At 45.1% G+C, this 21,608-nt stretch overlaps 1 protein-coding gene across 3 annotated transcripts in view; it reads left to right on the forward strand.

Moving 5' to 3' along the window:
• LOC143835697 (calreticulin-like) overlaps positions 1 to 21,608 on the forward strand; it is a 44,121-nt gene that overhangs the window by 21,217 nt on the left and 1,296 nt on the right. For 2 of the 3 annotated variants that reach the window (XM_077333774.1, XM_077333772.1), the window contains 5 exons: positions 3,433 to 3,527; positions 5,004 to 5,213; positions 10,595 to 10,708; positions 17,517 to 17,660; positions 20,279 to 20,371. In XM_077333774.1, coding sequence (XP_077189889.1) covers positions 3,433 to 3,527; positions 5,004 to 5,213; positions 10,595 to 10,708; positions 17,517 to 17,660; positions 20,279 to 20,371 — 656 coding nt within the window. The remainder of the gene's footprint in view (positions 1 to 3,432; positions 3,528 to 5,003; positions 5,214 to 10,594; positions 10,709 to 17,516; positions 17,661 to 20,278; positions 20,372 to 21,608) is intronic. The other variant, XM_077333773.1, reaches the window with a different exon arrangement.

Raw genomic sequence — 21,608 nt, forward strand, 5'->3', positions numbered from 1 at the left:
ATTATTTTGTATTTTTAGAGCTTTTTTATATTGATGAAAATTAGTATTCCCTTATATTTTCAGAGCACTGAATAAGGCTGCAATACTAAGTTTTTATAAACTTAGTGGGACTCGGTTTCTAGTAAATTAATTTAGGAGTACGGGTGTGCATTTGGATCTACCTGAGCCGAAAATATATAGGTATATTTCACCTTCTGAAATGTATTCAGGTTTTCTCAGGGGCGAAAATCCTGGATATGTTCAGGAATTGCCAGTAGATCTGAAAACAGAAGAGACTCAGGAGTAGATTGCTCCGGCCTCTCAGCTGTTTGTTAGGATTCAACTGTAGTCCTTTTGCAGTCTAATGAGACTACAAAAGACAGCCCCAAGATCACCTGTGCCAGTGGGAGCAGACTTCGCCTTGGTTCGCCTTGAAGCTGGCTTCTCATGCAGCCCTGTGTAAACTGGGCTGCAGGAGAAACCAGCCCCAGAAGAGACCCGCTAGACATGGCACAGCAGATCCTTGTGCCAGCTTCTCTTGCAGCCTGGTTTACACCGTGGTGCAAGAGGAGCCATCCGAGTCGAGATCTGTGTGCTGCAGGGAGAAATTCTGAGGGCAGTTTCTCCTGCAGCATAGTTTAAACCATGCTGCAAGAGAATCCATTCCAACCAGGTCTGCTTGTGGCAGGGAGAGACCTCCCCACAAGACTAAGGTGACCAGATTGTCCCACTTTTGGAGGGACATCTGGGGGTACCTAGCAAATTGTACTTATGTTGAAATTAAAAAATATATATATTACAATGCTATTTTTGTGTTCTATGCGTTCTATGAAACTTTTTGTTGCTCCATATAGACCAAACCCTCCGGTCAATGGTGTCCCACTTTACCAATGTTAAAATCTGGTCACCTTACACAAGACAGATCATGGGGTCCGCTTCTCTTGCAGCATAGTTTATACTGCATCACAGGAGAAGCCAAGCTAGCCCCAGGATCAGGCTGCCTTTTTTTAAAACTGTTTTTCATTCCAGGTCTACACCAGCTTCAGTTCCAGATCAGGGACAAGACTAGGCCTGCAGAGAGCAAGTTATAGAATAATTTGGAGGTGACTGTCACAATAGGTCACTATGGCTAGGTGCTTAGAGGCCAGATAGGGCACTAGAAGCCTAACCTGGTGAAGGTAGAAAAACTCTGTTTGGGCTACTCTAGTAACCTGCACTCCCACTGAAAAGAAGCATTGGAAAGTCGCACTCAGATTCCTGGCAGATTGTGCAACCTTGAGTCACACACTGTCTAGGCAAGGGAAGCATACTTCTGAGTCTGGTCCCTTCCTACCCAACCACAGGCCCTCTAGCCTACGAAGTGTAACTGCCAAAATACTTGTGTTCTTTCTGTTCCATCCTGGCCTCCAGTTTTTAGTTGCTGTTTTTTGTACTATGATATTCTTTTTTGAGGAATGGCAAAGAGAACTGTATGATATGTTTCAGATGTGCTTCTACTGCATTTTAAAATAAGAACATCATAATACTGGCAGTTTTAATTCTAATTTTTTTCCTAATATAAATTGGAAAGAACCAATCACACTGCACATGTGGGGTGCCACAGAGAGCAGTTCTTTCCCCAGTCTTGTTCAATATCTTTTAGGCCTGGGATGTCATCAATATGCCAATGACACCCTGCTCTTCCTCCTGATGGATGGCTGCCCTGATTCACCCCCAGACTCATTAGGCAAATGTCTAGAAACAAGGACAGGATGGCTCAAGCGCAGCCATCTGAAATGCAACCTGGCTGTGTAGGAAAGGCCCCAGTGAGAAAGAGCAATTACTCTGCTTGGATGGGATACAGCTATCAGTGGAACACTCTGCCAGGAATCTGGGCATTATCTTTGATGCCTCCCTCTCCACAGAGGAACAGATCACAAGAACATGGCTGGCGTTCTTCTACCTGTACCAAGCTAAGCCCCTAGTGCCTTACCTGGCCCCAGAACACCTAGCCACGGTGATTCATGTGACGGTCACCTCTAGACTAGATTTCTCTAATTCACTCTATGCAGGCCTAGCCTTATTCCTGCTCCAGAAACTGCAACTGGTACAGAACACAGCAACCAGGGTCCTCACGGGAATGCCCTGGAGTACCCACATTCGGCCTTCATTTCCAATGGCTACCGATTGAATTCCAGATCAGGCTTAAAGGTAAAGGTATCCCCTGTGCAAGCACTGTGTCATGTCTGACCCTTGGGGTGACACCCTCTAGCATTTTCATGGCAGACTCAAAACGGGGTGGTTTGCCAGTGCCTTCCCTAGTCATTACCGTTTACCCCCCAGCAAGCTGGGTACTCATTTTACCGACCTCGGAATTATGGAAGGCTGAGTCAACCTTGAGCCAGCTGCTGGGATCGAACTCCCAGCCTCATGGGCAGAGGTTCAGACTGCATGTCTGCTGCCTTACCACTCTGCACCACAAGAGGCTCTTAGATCAGGCTTAAGGTCTTGGTAAATAACCTTCAACGCCATATGTAGTCTGGGCCCTGCATGCCTGAGGGACCGCCTCTCTACCTGTGCTTCCCAGAGAGTACTATGCTTTCCGAATTACAACAGATGGGTGATCCTTGGCCCCAAGGAAGCACGTCTGCCCTTAACCAAGGCTTCTCTGTCCTGGCCCCCACTTGATGGAATGAGTCCCCGGAAGAGAGCAGGCCCTTCTGGAACTAGCACAGTTCTACAAAGCCTGCAAAACAGAGCTCTTCCGCCAAGCTTTCAGTTGAGGCCAATGAAACAACACTATTGAGTAGGGCCCCCCAACACCAAATACACCCATAAGACAACCCAAAGTCTGGCCACCCCATCAAACAACAGTTACATTATACAGTTATATGGTTAATGGTTTAAACATCTATAATGTTAACACATGTTCAACTTATTTATTTATTTATTCATTCATATTTATATACCGCCCTCCCCGAAGGCTCAGGGTGGTTTACATATAACTGAAACTATACATGAAACCATAGATATTTTAACTATAACATTCATATTATTAACTGATATAACCGGGTAACAGTATAGCATACTGTACCCATATTACAGTGGGATGTGTGAACTGTTAATTCATGCTGTAAACAGCCCTGAGCCGCAAAGGAGGATGGTATAAAAATGTAATAAAATAAAATAATCCTCAGACTTAGATGGATTTCCTCACTGCTGCTGCACACTGAGTTGGCATTTTCAGTCAGATTTCAACCACAATTCAAATTTCTTTTCTAGGTAGATGCTGTCAGTTGGAAAAATAAAGATAAAGATAAATAAAAATTGTAGATCTGAATATTAAAAAGTAGAATAAATAAAAGGCTGTGTTGCCAGAAGTATAAAATTAAAATAGTATTAAACATAATTCAAGCCATTTGACAAGGTTGGTAATTAGAACTGGTTATTTGAATTTATGTTATTTCCTTATAGGTCCTGATATATGCGGAGAGGACAAAAAGATTGTGCAAGTTATTTTTAATTATAAAGATGACTACTATATGATCAATAAGGACATCAAATGTGAGGTATAATTAATATTTCTCAGGTATTAAAGGCACGAGTCTTGTTCACTGCTAGTTTTTCAATTGTTTATATATAGCAATTAGACAGACAGATGGCAATATATTTCTGTACCATTCCTGCCCTACAGTTTTTAGTTGCTGATAATTCAGAGTACCTTTATTGGCATAAAATTGCAAAGCATAAAATGAAAATTTCAAACAGTTTCAGATATAAAATCTATCGTAAATGATTTTCATTTAAAATTACCAGTAAAAACTTTGCTACTTTTATAATAGTTGCTGTGTCCCTCACATTTAGTATCATTTTAATCCAGTGTTTCTCATTAACACAGCTGAATTTCAATTTCTTCAGATAATTAGCTAATGGGCGACGAAATACTTCAAACGTAGGACACACCTGAAGTATATGGTACAACGTGTCATGGATACTACATCCATGTAAACAGTATCTCTCCTGAGGAGGGATCTTCAAAAATCTACCTCGGGTGACATTTGAGGGAAAGATGTTTAAGCGAGCTACTAGAAATGCTCTTATTAACTGGTGTGTCTCCAAAATTTGGAGATACATGGGCATGGATTTGTAAGATAAGGGAATATCCCAGAAGCGGGGAGGACATACTGTTGTTAGAGGAGCCCAGAATCTGTGTATCCTGATCTTCTAGTCTCTGTGATATTAGCTTTAATATCGTCCTTTCGTCTTGCATGCTAAGGGATGAGATGTCCAAACCCATAATTTGAAGTTTTTTTGACATTTTGCCCAGCCAGCTGAAAGAATAAGGGTCACTCAAAAGGTTAATTAACAAACTACCCGTTTGAGCATGGAAATGAATTTTTAACCAGTATTTAAAGGACTGAAACCACACCCGGGCTTCTAGACTCTGTTGGCCAAGTTCTGCGACAAGTGTATGATTGGCCACACAGTTTGGTTGCTGTTTTCTGAATTATTTTCACTGCTATGATATTCTTTTTTGAAGAACAGCAATGAGAACTGTATGCAGTTTTCCACATGCTGGAAGAGCATATCCTTATCCATGGGTTCCTCTCAATATTTCAGAAACTGGCTGGGGGGTGGAACGTGTCCGGCCCCTGGCGAGAGTCCGAATTCAAATCCAGCCCAATCAGGGTGTGGCCAGCAAAGCTTCTGAAAATTGTACATCCTTACTTTTAAAAGATAATGCAAGTACAAAAGTAAAAGCCTCAATGTATACATAAAGCTTAGTACAAGCTTTGCAGCCTTGGTAGCATGTTTGGCTTTAACCCCACCACAAGCAACAGCAGAAAAGGCAGGTCCCTCCCAATTGTACATTTAATATAATGCATCCAATTTTTGGAGTCTCCACCCTACTCACCTCCATACTAAACACCATCTCCCATTGTGGTTTTCATATACTTTATTTGGCAATACTGCCCGTTCATTTGGAACACTGGATAATAAGTCTATTCTACTGCTAATAAAAGTATTCCCTTTCTTTCATTGAGACGGATGATTTTACCCATCTATACACTCTGATAGTTCGTCCAGACCTTACTTATGAAGTGAAGATTGATAATTATGTTGCTGAAGCTGGCTATTTAGAAGAACATTGGGATTTCCTTCCTCCACCAAAAATAATTGATCCTGATGCACAGAAACCTGACTACTGGGATGAAAGGGAAACTATTGAAGATCCCATGGACAAGAAACCAGATGTAAGACATTCAGTATCATTACTTTATGCTTTATGTATCATAATAATTATGTATCATGAGCTGGATGCTATTTCACTCATATTTGGTCTACTGCAGTCTTGTTTCTCATGCTAGTCAGTTAGTCCTGCCTGTTTGATTCCAGCAAACTTTAAAATGCTTGATATCAACTTTTTGTTATAATTGTTTTACTAATGTAAACAGTGTTTTTTGTTTATAAACTATTTTACATTCTTACTAGAAAGGAAGTGGGGGGGACATGGATCACAGCCACTTGGGCCGCAAGCATAAAGGTACCCTCATGGAGGGGGAGGGGAGCCCTTCCCTGCCACTTGTGTGTGCAGAGGGTGATGGTTTGGGGATCATGGCAGTGGATCTTTGAAGGGGGTGGGGGGCTTCCCTCCTGGCTTACAGCAGGGAGATTGGTGAGGAGAATGGCTGGGAGTCTATGATGGGTAGGTGTTGTATCCGAAAGAGTGGTACTGTCATCGGGGGGGGGGCGGGAGGCCCTACCCAGTGGACCACCGCGGGGAGAGCAGTAGGACAGCGATAGAGCAAGTTTTTGGCTCCCACACTGTTGGAGAGCAGCACAGAGAGAGTGGCTGTCATTGTGGGAGGGCACTCCCAGTGAGAGCCAGTCAGAGACCTCCCTAGTGCTTCCCAACAGTGTGCCGGCTCCTCTGAGTGGCCCTCAGTGGGGAGAGGAGGGTCCTCTCCCCGATGGCAAATCAGAGGGCCAGCACATTGATAGAGGTACCCTTCACATTTATGTGGTATGATGGTGATGATGTGGTATGATAACTATCACTAAAATGTTTGTTAAGCATGATTCCCGTGTGTGAACTAAGGCTAAGTATTTTTTTTTCTTCCTTCTGTGGCTACTTGTTAGAGTGAGCTCAGTCTCAATGAAACTTTGAGAGTTTTCCTCCAAAGCTTTGGTACCATTTCTGCCCCAAATTCTTGTGATCTTTTTTTCACCTAATCATGTACATCATTACATGATTTATCTGATGAAGAATTTTAGGTTGGGTAGTTCACCAAATTTCATTTTACCTGGGGACCATTAAGGAAACTGAATATCTACTACAGAATTTGGGTGGAATGTTACAATTTCAGATAGTTCATGGCATCCATTGTCCACTGGTTCTTGATGGGACATAGTTACATGGGTGACATGAGAAACCCATCTAAAGGAATTGAGACAAGATCTAATTGTTAATTAGATGGCCTCTCTTTGAAAGTTTGAGATTGAGATTTCCTTTATTTGAAACCACTGAGGAAGAAAATACGAAAACAAGGTGATTACCTAGGAACTTATTTTGACTTGGTGCTTTGAATAAACCAGTTAATCACACAGCCATTGTCATTTTTTTCTCTGCTGATTTTTAGACTGACAAGTTGTTCATAACTGCAGTCAGCTAGGTGACAACAGCCGCCTTGACAGACAAGGATAATCCCCCCTCATGGGCTCAAATAGAGCAGTATCACTTTTGCAGTTAGGGTATTCCTTTGGAAGGGCTACCCCAGAGCTATGACAGCAACCAGGATGTCTACTACTGGAACTTTGAGAAAGCTGGGTGCCTTGAAATGAAGGGAATACTATATCATAGAATCATAGAGTTGGAAGGGGCCATACTGGCCATCTAGTCCAACCCCCTGCTCAACGCAGGATTTGCCCTAAGCACCCTAAAGCATCCAAGAAAAGTGTGCATCCAACCTTTGCTTGAAGACTGCCAGTGAGGGGGAGCTCACCACCTCCTTAGGCAGCCTATTCCACTGCTGAACTACTCTGACTGTGAAAATTTTTTTCCTGATATCTAGTCTATATCGTTGTACTTGAAGTTTAAACCCATTACTGCATGTCCTCTCTTCTGCAGCCAACAGAAACAGCATCCTGCCCTCCTCCAAGTGACAACCTTTCAAATACTTAAAGAGGGCTATCATGTCCCCTCTCAACCTCCTTTTCTCCAGGCTGAACATTCCCAAGTCCCTCAACCTATCTTCATAGGGCTTGGTCCCTTGGCCCCAGATCATCTTTGTCGCTCTCCTCTGTACCCTTTCAATTTTATCTATGTCCTTCTTGAAGTGAGGCCTCCAGAACTGCACACAGTACTCCAGGTGTGGTCTGACCAGTGCTGTATACAATGGGACTATGACATCTTGTGATTTTGATGTGATGCCCCTGTTGATACAGCCCAAAATGGCATTTGCCTTTTTTACCGCTGCATCACACTGCCTGCTCATGTTTAGTTTACAATCCACAAGTACCCCAAGGTCTCGTTCACACACAGTGTTACCTAGAAGCGTATCCCCCATCCAGTAGGCATGCTTTTCATTTTTCTGACCCAGATGCAGAACTTTACACTTATCTTTATTAAATTGCATCTTGTTCTCATTTGCCCATTTTTCCATTGTGTTCAGATCTCGTTGAACTCTGTCTCTATCTTACGGAGTATTTGCCAGTCCTCCCAATTTGGTGTCATCTGCAAACTTGATGAGTAGTCCCTCCACCCCCTCATCTAGATCATTAATAAATATGTTAAAAAGTACCAGGCCGAGCCCTGAGCCCTGAGGTACCTCTCTACTCACCTCTCTCCAGTCTGATGAAACACCATTGACAACAACTCTTTGAGTGCGGTTCTCTAACCAGTTCCCTAGCCACCTAACTATCTGAAAATCCAGATTGCAGTCCTTCAACTTATCCATCAGAACATCATGGGGAACCTTGTCAAAAGCTTTACTAAAATCCAAGTAAATGACATCAACCGAATTTCCCCGATCCAGCAAACCTGTTACTTGGTCAAAAAAGGAAACTAGGTTGGTCTGGTAGGACCTGCTGGAGACAAATCCATGCTGACTTCCTTGGATCACCAAATAGTCCTCCAGATGTTTGCAGATCGCTCCCTTTAATATCTGCTCCATTATCTTCCCCACAACAGAGGTCAGACTCACTGGTCTGTAGTTTCCCGGGTCATCCTTCCTTCCCTTTTTTGAAGATCAGAATAACGTTTGCTCTCTGCCAGTCCTTCGGGACATCTTCAGTCCTTAAAAAGATTCTGAAGATGATGGACAAGGGCTGTGCAAGTTCTCTGGAAAGTTCTTTGAGTACTCTCGGGTGCATTTCATCCAGACCAGGGGATTTGAACTCATCCAGTGCAGCTAAATGCCTCTCGACAACCTCTCTATCCATGTTAACCTGCCACCCAGACACTATCCTTTGGCTATGGCCATCTCTAGATGTGCCTAAACACTTTGATCTGTGGGAACAAACAGATGTAAAATAGGCACTAAGCCTTTCTGCTTTCTCTGCATCTTCCGTTAGAGTTTATCCATCCGCACCCAACAGTGGGCCGATTGCCTCCTTTACTTTAAGTTTGCTCCTCACATAACTGAAAAATCTTTTCTTGTTACAATGGGCTTTCCTGGGCAATCTTAGCTCACTCTCAGCTTTGGCCTTTCTGATGATTGACTCTCAGCTTTGGCCTTTCTGATGATTGAAGGTTTTTGCTTACCCTCTTTCCCATGCAGTGCTGGTTAGTAAGCTTCACATATACTTCCTTGATTTCTTCTACATAAAAGAATGGCTATGGGTGCATGGACCTCAGTTCTATGGTACTATAGAAAAATGGGGGTGTGCGTGGCTCATCCTTCTGTTTTATAGATTTGTATACTGAGGAGGTGAAATTTACAAAAATTGTAATACTCTGTAGAGAAGTAGACGGGACTACTTTCCCACAAATAAACACCTAGCCTGGTGATACTTTTTGAGGGAGTGGTATCATCTAAGAACTTCCCCTCTGAATCTGAGAATATTAAATTGAGATGAAATACTCCTTTTCCTCATCTCTGCCAGCTGAAAACAGAGAGGAATGGATAATGGAGGCAGATAACGCCTTCACTCAACTATAGATGGCCAGAAGGGGATCCCCAGCAAACTTTACAGCTTGTCATTTAGAAGAAATGCAGAGGAGAGGGAGGTCTAGATCAGTGGTCCGCAAGCTTTCGCCCGCTGCGGACCGCTGCTCCGGAGTCCGGGGAGAGGGCGGCCAGGGGGCCCGCACACGCGCGGCAGCCCCAGCGCAAGCGCGGACTGCCGCACGCGTGTGTTTGCGCCCGGCAGTCCATGCATGCGCGTTTGCGCCGCCACCATGCCGGCGGCCGCGGCTCCCCCTCCCGGCGCCTCCGGGCCGCCAGCAAATCGGCCGCTAAAGCAGCCCATTAGCTTACGGCTCGGCAAGCTTCTCTTCCCTCCCCCCCCGAAGCGAGAAGCTCGCCGGGCCGCGAGCTAATCGGCCGCTTTGGCGGCCGATTAGCTCGCAGCCTGGCGAGCTTCTCGCTTCGGGGGGGGGGAGGGAAGAAGGAGCCGCAGCCCGGCGCCAAGGCCTTCACGGCCTGGCACCGGGCCGCAGCCCGCGGGTTGGGGACCACTGGTCTAGATCACTAATGCTGCTTTTTCTTCACAACGTGCTGATTGTTCCACTGCTTTTTATCTACTCTCGTCAAGCTAGTCTTGGCATCTGAGTGCAACCAAAACGTCAACTTCTATTCTCACCTCAGTCTATATAAGCAGGACCTGCCATTCCAGTCTGTTGACCCCATCTATGTAGCACAGCTCTGCTGCAACCTCTTCCTCAGAGACCAAAGAGGTCTGCTCTTTACCACACAGCTATGCAGGGGCCTCACTGTTTAATTTCCCGTCTGAGGACGCCTCGGTGTCCCAGGCTTCATCTATTGGCCCATCTGTCAATACTGCTGTGAGTAGGCACTAGATAAAGTTAACAGAGGACAGATACAAAAAGGAAAGGAGCCGGATGAGGTTTATTTTCCTTCAACAAAGATCACAAAAGTTTGAAGAATAATGAGTAGACTGAAAAGGCATATAAAGCAAGGTACAAAAATGGAAAGCCATAACATAAGCGTTTCCATCACCAATAATCCATGCAGTCACTGAGATAATTAAAAGTGTCCAATCCCAACTTTTAGAGAAAGAAAATTCCATCTGCTTCCTGCCTTCAGGAATTATGGGAGATTATACCTAAGTGTGGCATGATCTCCTCCTCCCCTCAAACAAGAAGGTTGTAACTCTGTTTTGGATTGCTGTGTTTCCCATGTCTAGTAATGGTTGAAGTGATTGTTGTTGAATGCTATATAATCTAAAAGGACATCATTGCAATTGATAATTTATGACATTCTAGGCAATGTCATAGCAAAGTAGACTATAATGAATGCCCAATAAATTCCATGTTAAATGATCCAGTGAATAAAATGAACCATAATAAAATGAGTATTTTAAGAAAATACTGTTGAATTGCATCTTCCTGTAAAAATACATATTTGTGCTAACAGTTTTATTTGATTATCTTGAATAATACACCTTGTATTAGGACTGGGACCAGCCAGAAAGAATTCCTGACCCAAATTTTGAAAAACCAGGTGACTGGGATGAAGAGATGGATGGAGAGTGGGGACCTCCATTGATCCCAAACCCTGCATATAAGGTAAGATTGGTAAAGGTTTACATAGTAATAAATACGGTCTCCTACAGAGGGGGGAAATCCTCCTCTGGGTTATGCCTCCTACTCACTCCAAGGCAGGGTTTATGCAAATTAAACTGATCCCTAAGAAGTCCAGTAGGAGACAGACCTTCCCCAGTCAGAAAGCTCTGTCTGCTCCAGATAAGACTTGTTTAGTCAACTGTCTTGCAGGCCCAGGAGGCAGAGAAACTAGTTTACTGGGGTTTGGGGGCTAGTTTCCGGCTATTGTGCCAGAGGCAGTTAGAAAATCATCTACTTCAGCTGCCTTAAAGTTTCTTGCAGCAGCAACCAAGAGGAAAAAGGCCAAGGTCCCTTTGACAGTAGGTTCTTTGCAGTGCAGGACTCCAGAATTGTGCCAGGTCAAGCTATCATCACCCAGTTATGGGGCTGTGGCTGTTGGTTGTGATCACCCATGGAAAATGCCCAGACCTGTCCCCAAGCCCAACAGCAATTGAGGGTGTTTAGTTTTGGCTTCTTGTGTTTCAAGCATTCAAGCCAGCCTCTCCATCACTACATTCAAATTCTTAGCTGGGATGGGCACAAAGGCCACATCTGCTTCAGCATTCATAAGAGGCAGATGAAGGACCCCCCCCCCCCCCATGGTATGGCTGAGATCCCCACCCTTGGCTCTACAGTGCCTATTGTTGTTGTTGTTATTATTATTATTATTATTAGATTTATATCCCGTCACTCCCTTGTGGCTCGTGGCGGGTAACAATATCACAAATCCCCATTAAAACCCCATAAAAACAATAATAACATTGCCAATATTACCGGCATGGCAAGAACGGCAGCTCAACTACGTCCCAGCCACAGGACCTCCGTCTTGGAGGGATTGAGTTTCAGGCGACTCTGCTCGAACCATTCTGTCACTGCTTCCAAACATCTGGCGAATAGTTCCAGGGGGGAGTCCGGGCGGCCGTCCACGAGGAGATAGAGCTGGGTGTCATCAGCGTACTGGTGGCAACCCAGTCCAAAACTCCGTACCAGCTGGGCCAGAGGGCGCATAAAGATGTTGAATAATGTGGGGGAGAGGACCGCGCCCTGAGGGACCCCACAAGGGAGTCTATAGCAGGGGTAGTCAAACTGCGGCCCTCCAGATGTCCATGGACTACAATTCCCAGACGCCCCTGCCAGCATTTGCTGGCAGGGGCTTCTGGGAATTGTAGTCCATGGACATCTGGAGGGCCGCAGTTTGACTACCCCTGGTCTATAGGAATGCGAGAACTCATCCCCCACTGCAACCCTCTGGGTCCGGTCCTGGAGAAAGGAGCGTATCCAGCGTAACACTGTGCCCTGTATCCCCGTGCCGGCAAGGCGGTGGACCAACAGCTTGTGGTCCACGATGTCGAAAGCAGCCAACAGGTCCAGAAGAACCAGCACTGCCGACCCGCCCTTATCCAGCTGGTGACGGAGGTCATCCAACAGGGCGACCAGCACCGTCTCCACCCCGTGGCCAGGTCGAAAGCCAGACTGATATGGATCGAGTGCCGAAGTTTCTTCCAAGAATGCCAGGAGCTGGTCTGCCACGGCCCTTTCAACCATCTTGCTCAGGAACGCCAAGTGCGACACTGGGCGATAGCTGGCGGGGTTCTGCGGATCCAGCGTAGATTTCTTCAGGAGAGGGTGAACCACTGCCCCCTTCAGCTGCTTAGGGAACTCCCCAGACTCCAGAGAGAGATTGATAATGTCCCTGAGCTGGCCTCCTATCTTCTGGCTGCCTCCTTTGAGAAGCCATGATGGACGAGTCAAGGGGCCTAGCAACTTGTCCACTTCGGATAAAGAGAGCCGCCTGAAGCCATCAAACGTCACCTCCAAAGGCGGCCAACAGGCCTCCAGTTCGTTTACTGTATTAACTGTGGCGGGAAGATCGCGGCGGAAAGACGAGATTTTGTCCGCAATATAGCTCGCAAATGCCTCACGGCCAAGTTCCAATTTGCTATTATTTTGGCGGCCCTCAAGGGCAGTAAGGGATCTAACTACCCTAAATAATTGGGCCGGGTGAGAGCTTGCGGACGCGATTTCCGTGGCAAAAAATTCATGTTTTGCCACTTTCACCACCATCTCATACGCCCTCATAAGCGTGCGATAAGATGTTCTCGTAGCTTCGTCGCGAGTGTTCCGCCACACTCGCTCCAGTCGTCTCACTTCCCTTTTCTTCTCCCGTAGCTCCCCGGTGTACCAGGGAGCCCGTTTGAGTCGAGGGCAGAGAGGACGTTTAGGGACGATCTCATCTATAGCAGCTGTCAGGCGGGACTGCCAGTCCGCCACCAAAGCCGCTAGTGAGTCGCCAGGAGGCATCGGGTCCCTCAGAGCATTCCGGAATCCAATTGGATCCATAAGTCTCCGCGGGCGGGCTAGAATGCGCCCGCCGCCCAACTGGGGGGAGGTGGTATCCTGAGCCAGGCCCGCAGGGCATAGTGGTCTGACCACGGCACAGCTAGAGCTGTATCCAGATCCACCTCTATCCCAGCGCCGAAAATCAAGTCGAGTGTGTGGCCGGCGTGATGGGTGGGCCCGGCAACAAATTGCGAAAGCCCCAGTGTCGCCATGGATGACACCAGGTCTCCGCCATGGACTGAAGGGGGCGCATCCGCATGGACGTTGAAGTCGCCCAGGATCAGAAGCCTGGGGTACTGCAACGCCCAGTGCCAACAGCTCAAAGCAACCCAGCCTTTGTAATTCCCTCAGGGTTGTCTTCCAATATAATGGAGATGCTACCATTTCTAAGCATCTTTGATTGGTCACAGCAGGACTTCAGAGACTCATTTAGATGCCCTTTCTGCCATGCCTGCCCATGGATAGCAGGATTCCTCTTCTCAGGGAGCTTCCTATAGATTTAAAAGATGCTCTGGCAGGTCCAGAGAATGTGGTGATTTCTCTATCCAATCATCTGGCAAATCCTCAGATTCCAGGCCAGTGGCTAAGGAAGTGGCCTACTTTTACAGGCCTTTTGAATCCTCTATCTCAGTGGTCCCCAACCTTTTTATCACCGGGGACCGGTCAACGCTTGACAATTTTATGAGGCCCGGGGGGGGGGTAGTCTTTTGCCGAGGGACACTGCCGCCACTGCCTGAGCCCCTGGTCCGCTTGCTTTCCTGCCGCCCACTGTCTTCCCGCCGCCCACTGGGGGGGGCGATGCCAGCAGCAGCTGCGCAGTGTCATGCCGAGGGGGAGCCCCAGCGATGGCGGCCACCAGAGCACCAAAGATGAGCCGGCGGCAGAGTGGCAGGGCAGTCCCTGAGGCAGCAGCCGAGGAAGAGGAGGAGCCGCGGCCCGGTACTGACTGTTCCACAGACCGGTCCCGGTCCCTGGACCGGTCTCCAGGCAATCGATGCTGGAATACGAGGGAAAGCCCTTCAATGGCTGATCTCCTTCTTCCAGGATCATGGACAGAGGGTTGCAATAGGAGAGAACATCAGACTGCCATCAACTTACTTGCAGAGTGCCACAAGGAGCGGTCCTCTCTCCTATCCTATTCAACATCTTCATGCGCCCTCTTGCACAACTGGTACGGAAGTTTGGGCTGGCAGATGACACCCAACTCTTCCTCATGGATGGCCGCCCTTAATCTCCCCCAGAAATATTAGCCAGCTGCCTGGAAGCTATGATGAGATGGCTCAAGCAGAGTCGTCTGAAGCTCAATTCTTCAAAGAGGGGGAGGTCCTGTGGCTGGGTAGGATGGGCCCATTTGAAGAAGCGTATCTGCCTACCATGAATGATGTGCAGCTCTCTAAGGCTTACTCCGCCAGGAATCTGGGCATGATTCTGGATGCTTCCCTCACAATGGAAGTCTAGGTCGTAAAGGTAGCACAGCTGGCATGTTACCACCTCCGCCAAACTAAGCTACTAGCACCCTACCTGGCCTCGGAACACCTAGCCACAGTGATCCATGCGACAGCCACCTCTAGACTGGACTTCTGTAACTCTACGTAGGCCTGCCTTTAGCCTTGACCCAGAAACTCAGCTGGTCCAAAATGCAACGGCTAGGATCCTCACAACAACACCATGGAGGTCCCACATCTGGCCCATTCTCCAACAACTGCAGTGGTTGCCAGTTGAATTCCAGATCAGACTAAAAGTTCTGGTAATTACCTTCAAGGCCATATGTGGTCAGGGCCCAGTGTACCTGAGGGACCACCTCCCTGCCTATGCCCCTCAAAGAGCTCTACGGTCTGCCACCACCAACCGGCTAATGGTCCCTGGCCCTAAAGAAGCCCGCCTGGCCTTGACCAGGGCCAGAGTATTCTCTATTCTGGCCCCCACCTGAGCTCTTGGAGGAGATCAGGGCCCTGACGGAGCTTAAAAGGGCCTGCAAAAAGGAGCTCTGCTGCCAGGCATTTGGTTGAGACCAGGCACAACCAACAGCGACTGAAGGGAGCCCCTGCTTCCCTCCCTCCCAGAACTCCACCACAACGCTCTGGACCTGTTTGCACTGTTGCATTGTTTACATTGTTTATATTGTTACAACTATCAGTTACTAGTATTATTGTTACGGTTATTCATATGTTATGGATTGTTAAATGTATTGTTCATATGTTCCATCTAAACTGCCCTGAGCCTGCGGGGAGGGCGGTATATAAATATAACAAACAAATAAAATCAGCTTCAGCTCAGCAAGGTGTCACTGCCACCCACTGGATATACTGAGGAACAACACTTGGTCATGAGAACTGAGTCAATAGCCTCTAACAAAGCCAGGGAATGTTCAAAGGGGGACATCCTCACTCCTCAAACTTCCAGTACATTAGTCCAGGCATAACTGGACTTTACCAAACTTTTACCCAGAATCATTCAAGCATTCAACCATAAACAGGCTTCTATAGATCAGGTTAAACTCTGTGCCTTTTCAAATCTAAACAAATGAGGCTTTAAGAATCCCCAATTTTAATACCTCACTTTTCACTACCTGAAAGAGTCCCAAAGCTGCTTACAAACATCTTTCCCTTCCTCTCCCTACAACAGATACCCTATGAGGTAGATGGAGCTGAGAGAATGCTAACACAACTGGTCTGTGAGAACAGTCCACTACTCTTAACCACTACATGCTGGCTCACCTTTCTTCAGCAATTTGAGTATGCTATGAAAGTGGAATGGGCTGTACCTGATTCTGACAACAGCTTGCTTACTATAGCTAAAAAATTCTATTCCTTTCCTGACTCTTGTATGGAGAATTTAAAAGTTCTCTTGGTCAAAGCCTAGTGACTGCTCTGCATTCTACAGCTTTATTATCAAGGAATAGTGACAATGCCATTACAAAAAATGAAGCAGTATTGAAGATGTTTCATGGAGCCTCCTCCCTACAGTTTCCTCTAATTTCTGCACAGCCAGATGATTACCTGAAAAGCCCAAACCTGGAGAACATTTGAAGGGCTTTCTTATTATTACTGAATAATATTTTAAACCTGGAGAAATGGCACTAAATACCATTGAGGTTGGGAGTTCGATCCCAGCAGCCGGCTCAAGGTTGACTCAGCCTTCCATCCTTCCGAGGTCGGTAAAATGAGTACCCAGCTTGCTGGGGGGTAAACGGTAATGACTGGGGAAGGCACTGGCAAACCACCCCGTATTGAGTCTGCCATGAAAACGCTAGAGGGCGTCACCCCAAGGGTCAGACATGACTCGGTGCTTGCACAGGGGATACCTTTACCTTTACCTTTTTACCATTGAATATTTTTTTTTCTAAGTAGACCTTGTTAGATTGCTCCCTTTGGCCTATTATGCACATTCGAGGTGGAATGGCGGTAGCTAAAATCACCAATAATGCACGCCAACGACGGCAGCTGGGTGCAGAGTTGATGTATGCCACCGAAAAAGCTGTGTTAGTGAAACGTGGAAGAAAGTGGAGCTTCTCGGGTGACCAGGGCATAACCAGAAGCGGTGCTGGAGTGGCCACATGCATAATTGGGGAGGTCCGTGGTGTACAGGGCTTCTGGGTGTGCTTGCTCTCTCCCCTTCTGTGCCTTTCGGTTCCGCAGGCAGGGCCTGCACCTGCGTATGCCGTGGCCACCCTGCTTGGCGGCCCAGCCTCAGTCAGCACCGCAATTGCCTCCTTTCCTGTTTGCTCCGCATCGCCGCCTCGTCAGCAGCTGGCAGCTGCTCTGGGTTTTGCCGCTGTTGCGTTCCATCTCGTGCGTTTGCGGTTTGCCTCGCTTCGCCTCGCTTCTTCTTCCTCCGCGTTTTGCCAAACGCCGTTATGGTGGCCGTGCATAATAGGCCTTTGTGAGTCTCATTTAACTGTATTACTGATAGGCATTCAACCATCAACGTAAATAATTTGAGTGGCAGTAGGAGTACACGAGGAATCCCAGGTCAACAGAACAATTTGGAAATCTCCCTACCCTCAGTTTCTGCTTCCAGCATGTTATAATTTCTCAGGGGCCTGACATTTCTCTTTTCCTTTTTGGCATGGGGACCACCTAATCTGTTACTAGATATAGTGACAATAGTTGGTAACTTGTGAGATTCTTAGTGGAATTTGCAGAACAGGACTTTTTTGTATCCCTCTCCTTATACAAACTATTCACCACAACCACCACTACCGCCCCTGTGGGGTCACTGGACTCATGAAAAAAATAGGTGGTAAAGTGAGGGAAATCACTGGAAATTTTGCTTTTCAGGAGCAGATAATATATCATACTGACATTAGTGTTTTGCATAATTATTTTCATTTTTACATATTTTATCCCAGAGTACTGCTAATTGGTCTATGTCTGGATTAAAATGGGTTTAATAAGATATCTTAAACTTGTTTCAAATATCCTTTTTCCAGGGAATATGGAAACCCCGTATAATTAAAAATCCCTATTATAATGGCATCTGGGTCCAGCCAGAAATAGATAACCCAGAATATACTCCAGATCCTAGTCTTTACAAATATTTCAATATTAGTGTTATCGGCTTGGAAATTTTACAGGTATGTATATTATACAGAAAGCAGAACTTGTACTTCCATTGGAAAGATAATTTTTTAAATGGTAGTTTATTATTCTGTTGTGGAACAAAAGAAGATCTAGTTTCATTTGGTCGTCTAGAGCAGTGGTCCCCAACCTTTTTATCACCGGGGACCGGTCAACACTTGACAATTTTACTGAGGCCCGGGGGAGGGGTAGTCTTTTGCTGAGGGATGTCACCGCTGCTGCCTGAGCCCCTGCTCCACTTGCTTTCCCGCTGGTGCTCCTGGCTTCCCGCCGCCCACTGGGGGGCGCTGCCAGCAGCAGCTGTGCAGTGCCATGCCGAGGGGGAGCCCGAGGCATGGTGTCTGCCGGAGAGCGCAAAAGGTGGGCCAGCGGCAGAGTGGCAGGGCAGCAGCCAGAGAGGAGGACAAGGAGGAGCCACGGACCGGTACTGACTGATCCACGGACCGGTCCCGGTCCCCGGACCGGTGGTTGGGGACCACTGGTCTAGAGCAACAGACGTCTAGAGCGACAGACATGGTCACCCTGGTGAATGACTTGCATAGGAGATGGACAGAGGAAGTGTGACTGTGTTGATTCTCCTGGGCCCCTCAGCCGTTTTCAATATAATTCATCTTGGTATCCTTCTGGTTTGCCTATCTTAACTGGAATTGGGATCCATCATTCTGCATTGGTTCCAGTCCTACATGGAGGTTAGGTTTCAGAAGTTGGTGCTGGGGGGATTGCTGTTCAACCCCCAGGTTGAGAACCACTGATCTACATGAATCTGCTGGGCAAGGTAATCTGGAGATTTGGGGGTGGATTGTCACCAGTTTGTGGATGATACTCAGCTCTGTCTTGCACTTCCAGCTGATCCCAGGGAGGCTGTATAAACCCTAAATTGTTGCCTGGAAGAAGTTCTGGAGTAGATATGGATTAATAAACTGAGGTTTAATCCCAACAAAAGAAATACTCCTGATGGATGGAAAGTCTGACCCGGGATTTAAGATGTCACTCATTCTGGATTGGGTTGTATTATTCATGAAGGAAGAGGTCTTTAGGCTGGGGCTTCCCTTGTACCCATGCCTATTGTTGGATAAGTAGATTATAGCTGTGACCAATAGTGGCTTTTGACAGTTTCAACTGGTTAGCCAGCTCTAGCCTTTTCTTTGCAAAAAAGATCTGGTCACTGTGATGAATGTCCTAGTTACATCTAGATTAGATTAATATGCTCTATATGGAGCTACACTTTAAAAGCATTGTGTTCTGGTACAGAACACTACAGCAAGTATGCTAACTGGAGTGGGTTTTAGAGATGATCGTATCACTCTAGTCTTTACCCACCTATATCAGCGTTCAGTTTCTGGACACAATTCAAGTGCTGACTTTCAAAGCCCCTAGATATAAACTATACAAAACAGGTTTTATTCATAATGTTCTAAACATTTCAAGAATGTACTTAGAATTTATTCTTAGTGCAAAATCTAGTTGTTTCACCTAAATAAATCCTGATAAACATTTGTGGCTGTTTAGTGTCATCTCTCATTAAAGTCTCTGAAGACACCATGGTTACAAGAAAAAGCAGGAAGACAACAGAATTTTGGATTGATCTTCTAGTGATCTGGGAATGAGACTTTGTTTCTAAATCTTCTCCAGAAACGTATTATCTAACTCCAGTACATTAACTGGCTTCCACTGTTGAATTCCAGTCCCTTTTTTCTGTCTATATTAGACAAAACTGAAACAAAAGAGTCTAGGGAAAAATGTTTAATAAAATAAACTAAGGTTCCAACAGAACTGAGAAAAGCATTCAGTCTCTTTAATGGATAGTTATAGCTTTTCATGGCATTTAGGTAAGTAATATATTAAACTACTATTAAAGTTACCATCTGGGGATCCTCTAGAGTTGGTGAAATCAGGACCCTTGCTCCTAATGAAAGAGCTCCTTCACTGTAAGCTGGACAGCGGGGGGAGGAATGGAACTCTAATGTACTGCCATCTTTTAATGTTTTAATGCGTTAAGGAAATTTTAGGGGTTGCATTGTTTTACTCTATTGTAAACCACCGTGAGTCTCTTTGAGAGCAGCAGTATAGAAGTCCATAAATAAATAAAATAAAGAGGGCAGACCAATTGGCAACCATAGAATAAACACAGGTGCTAAGGAGATTACACAAAATAAGTCCCATTTTATTCCTGCCATACAATTTGGGATTTTTGGTTGTACCATTTGTGGCAGTTATAAGAAGATAAGACTCCCAGGAATTATGCATGGGTAATCTAGTAGACTTTCCTCTGAACAATAATTTTAACTTTTAGTAGTTTTTAGTGCTTGCACAATGTTATTCTTAAACCCAAAGAAAGGTCATTAGTAACTACTGGAAATATTACTGCAAATTATCATTACCCACTCTGGGCTTGCTGCATTCTGTTATAATCACATTGATCTCATTGTAGCAGTTCTGTATTATATCAACCTTTTTCACCTTTGCAGTATAATTTCATTTCTGAGCATAAATGGGTCATCCTTGATTATGCCAAATTAATTTAGAGCCAGCATATATATTTGGATTGCTTGAAATAATTATCCTTTTCCTTATAAATTGCTTTGATTACAATTCTACTTTTTAATTCCAATAGGGTAGATCTGGTACAATCTTTGATAATTTTCTTATCACAAATGATGAAAAGTATGCTGAAGATGCTGGCAATGAAATGTGGGGTGCCACATATGTAAGTGACTCCATAACATTTTACAAAAGGAAAAATAATACTTTATGGCTGAGTCAGATCATGACATGCATACTTTTTTGGGTTCTCGTAGGAGTCTTAAAAGAAAAATAAATATTAAATATTCTCTTTGCTCTTGTTTATGTACTGTAATATTGCACACAGGAGGTTGCAGGAAATATACAGTAACAAACTATATTACAAGCTGTGATAGATATAGGACTGGGAATATTATTCTTCAGCTTTGTTAAGGGACCTTTATTTACAATCTTAATTTTTTCAGCAAGTCAGGTGAGGTAGCATACATATTATCACTTTTATTCACATTGTCAGCTTTGCAAAATACTTCCTCCAACTGTTTGGAAATCTATCGCTGAAAACAATTTGTGTTATATATAGTAACTGCAAAATGGTGAGCTTCGTGTAAACAGTTAAATACCAGGAGATATTTTACACAAGAAGGAACTAAGCTTCAGTATGCGTCAACTTTTGTGCATATTCACTTATTTTGAAAAAACCCGTTAACATACCTGGAATATCATTGAACAAAAAAATGATGCTTGGCTTTAGATGGTGAAGAATCTCCTTTGCTTCACAGTATAGTCATATAAGTACACCCTTCTAAACCCATTAACTTAATTGAATTCTGCTTAGGATTAAACTACTAGCACATTCTCTGCAAAAGCTCAAATTAAAATATAATATATAAGGATAAGGATACTGGCTTTGTATACTTTCTTTTCATAAATTGCTTACCATAGCAACTGAAAATGTCATAATTTTGTAATATTTATGAAGCTACTTATGAAGCTATACAAGAAGGGGAAGATGATCAAAGTTTTCAAACAAGGCGCTTGGTCAAAAATCATATTTTGTTAAATATGTCACCCATTCTGGATTGGGTTGTAGTCCTCATAAAGGAAGAGGAATGCTTTGATGCATGCACTATGGTCATTGCAAATTATTGGAAGTTATTAAAGGGACAGGACATTTTTGTCCAGGCCTTTAGACAACCCTTTTTATGGATGTGGAAAACACCTGACATCTTCTGCCTAAGATAATCTTGTGGCTATTCCCATTAGTTTTCCGGGTGTCAGGCAGGAGAAGGATAATAAAAGAGGTTGTGAACTGCCCTGAGTCCACTTGTAGGAATGGGTGGTCTAGAAAACAAATAAATAAATTATCTCCCCTTGCCCTGCCTCTTCCAGCTAATGTGATACAATTGCTGATCTTCCATACC

The sequence above is a fragment of the Paroedura picta genome, chromosome 4 (genome assembly GCF_049243985.1).
Source record: "Paroedura picta isolate Pp20150507F chromosome 4, Ppicta_v3.0, whole genome shotgun sequence".
NCBI lineage: Eukaryota > Metazoa > Chordata > Lepidosauria > Squamata > Gekkonidae > Paroedura > Paroedura picta.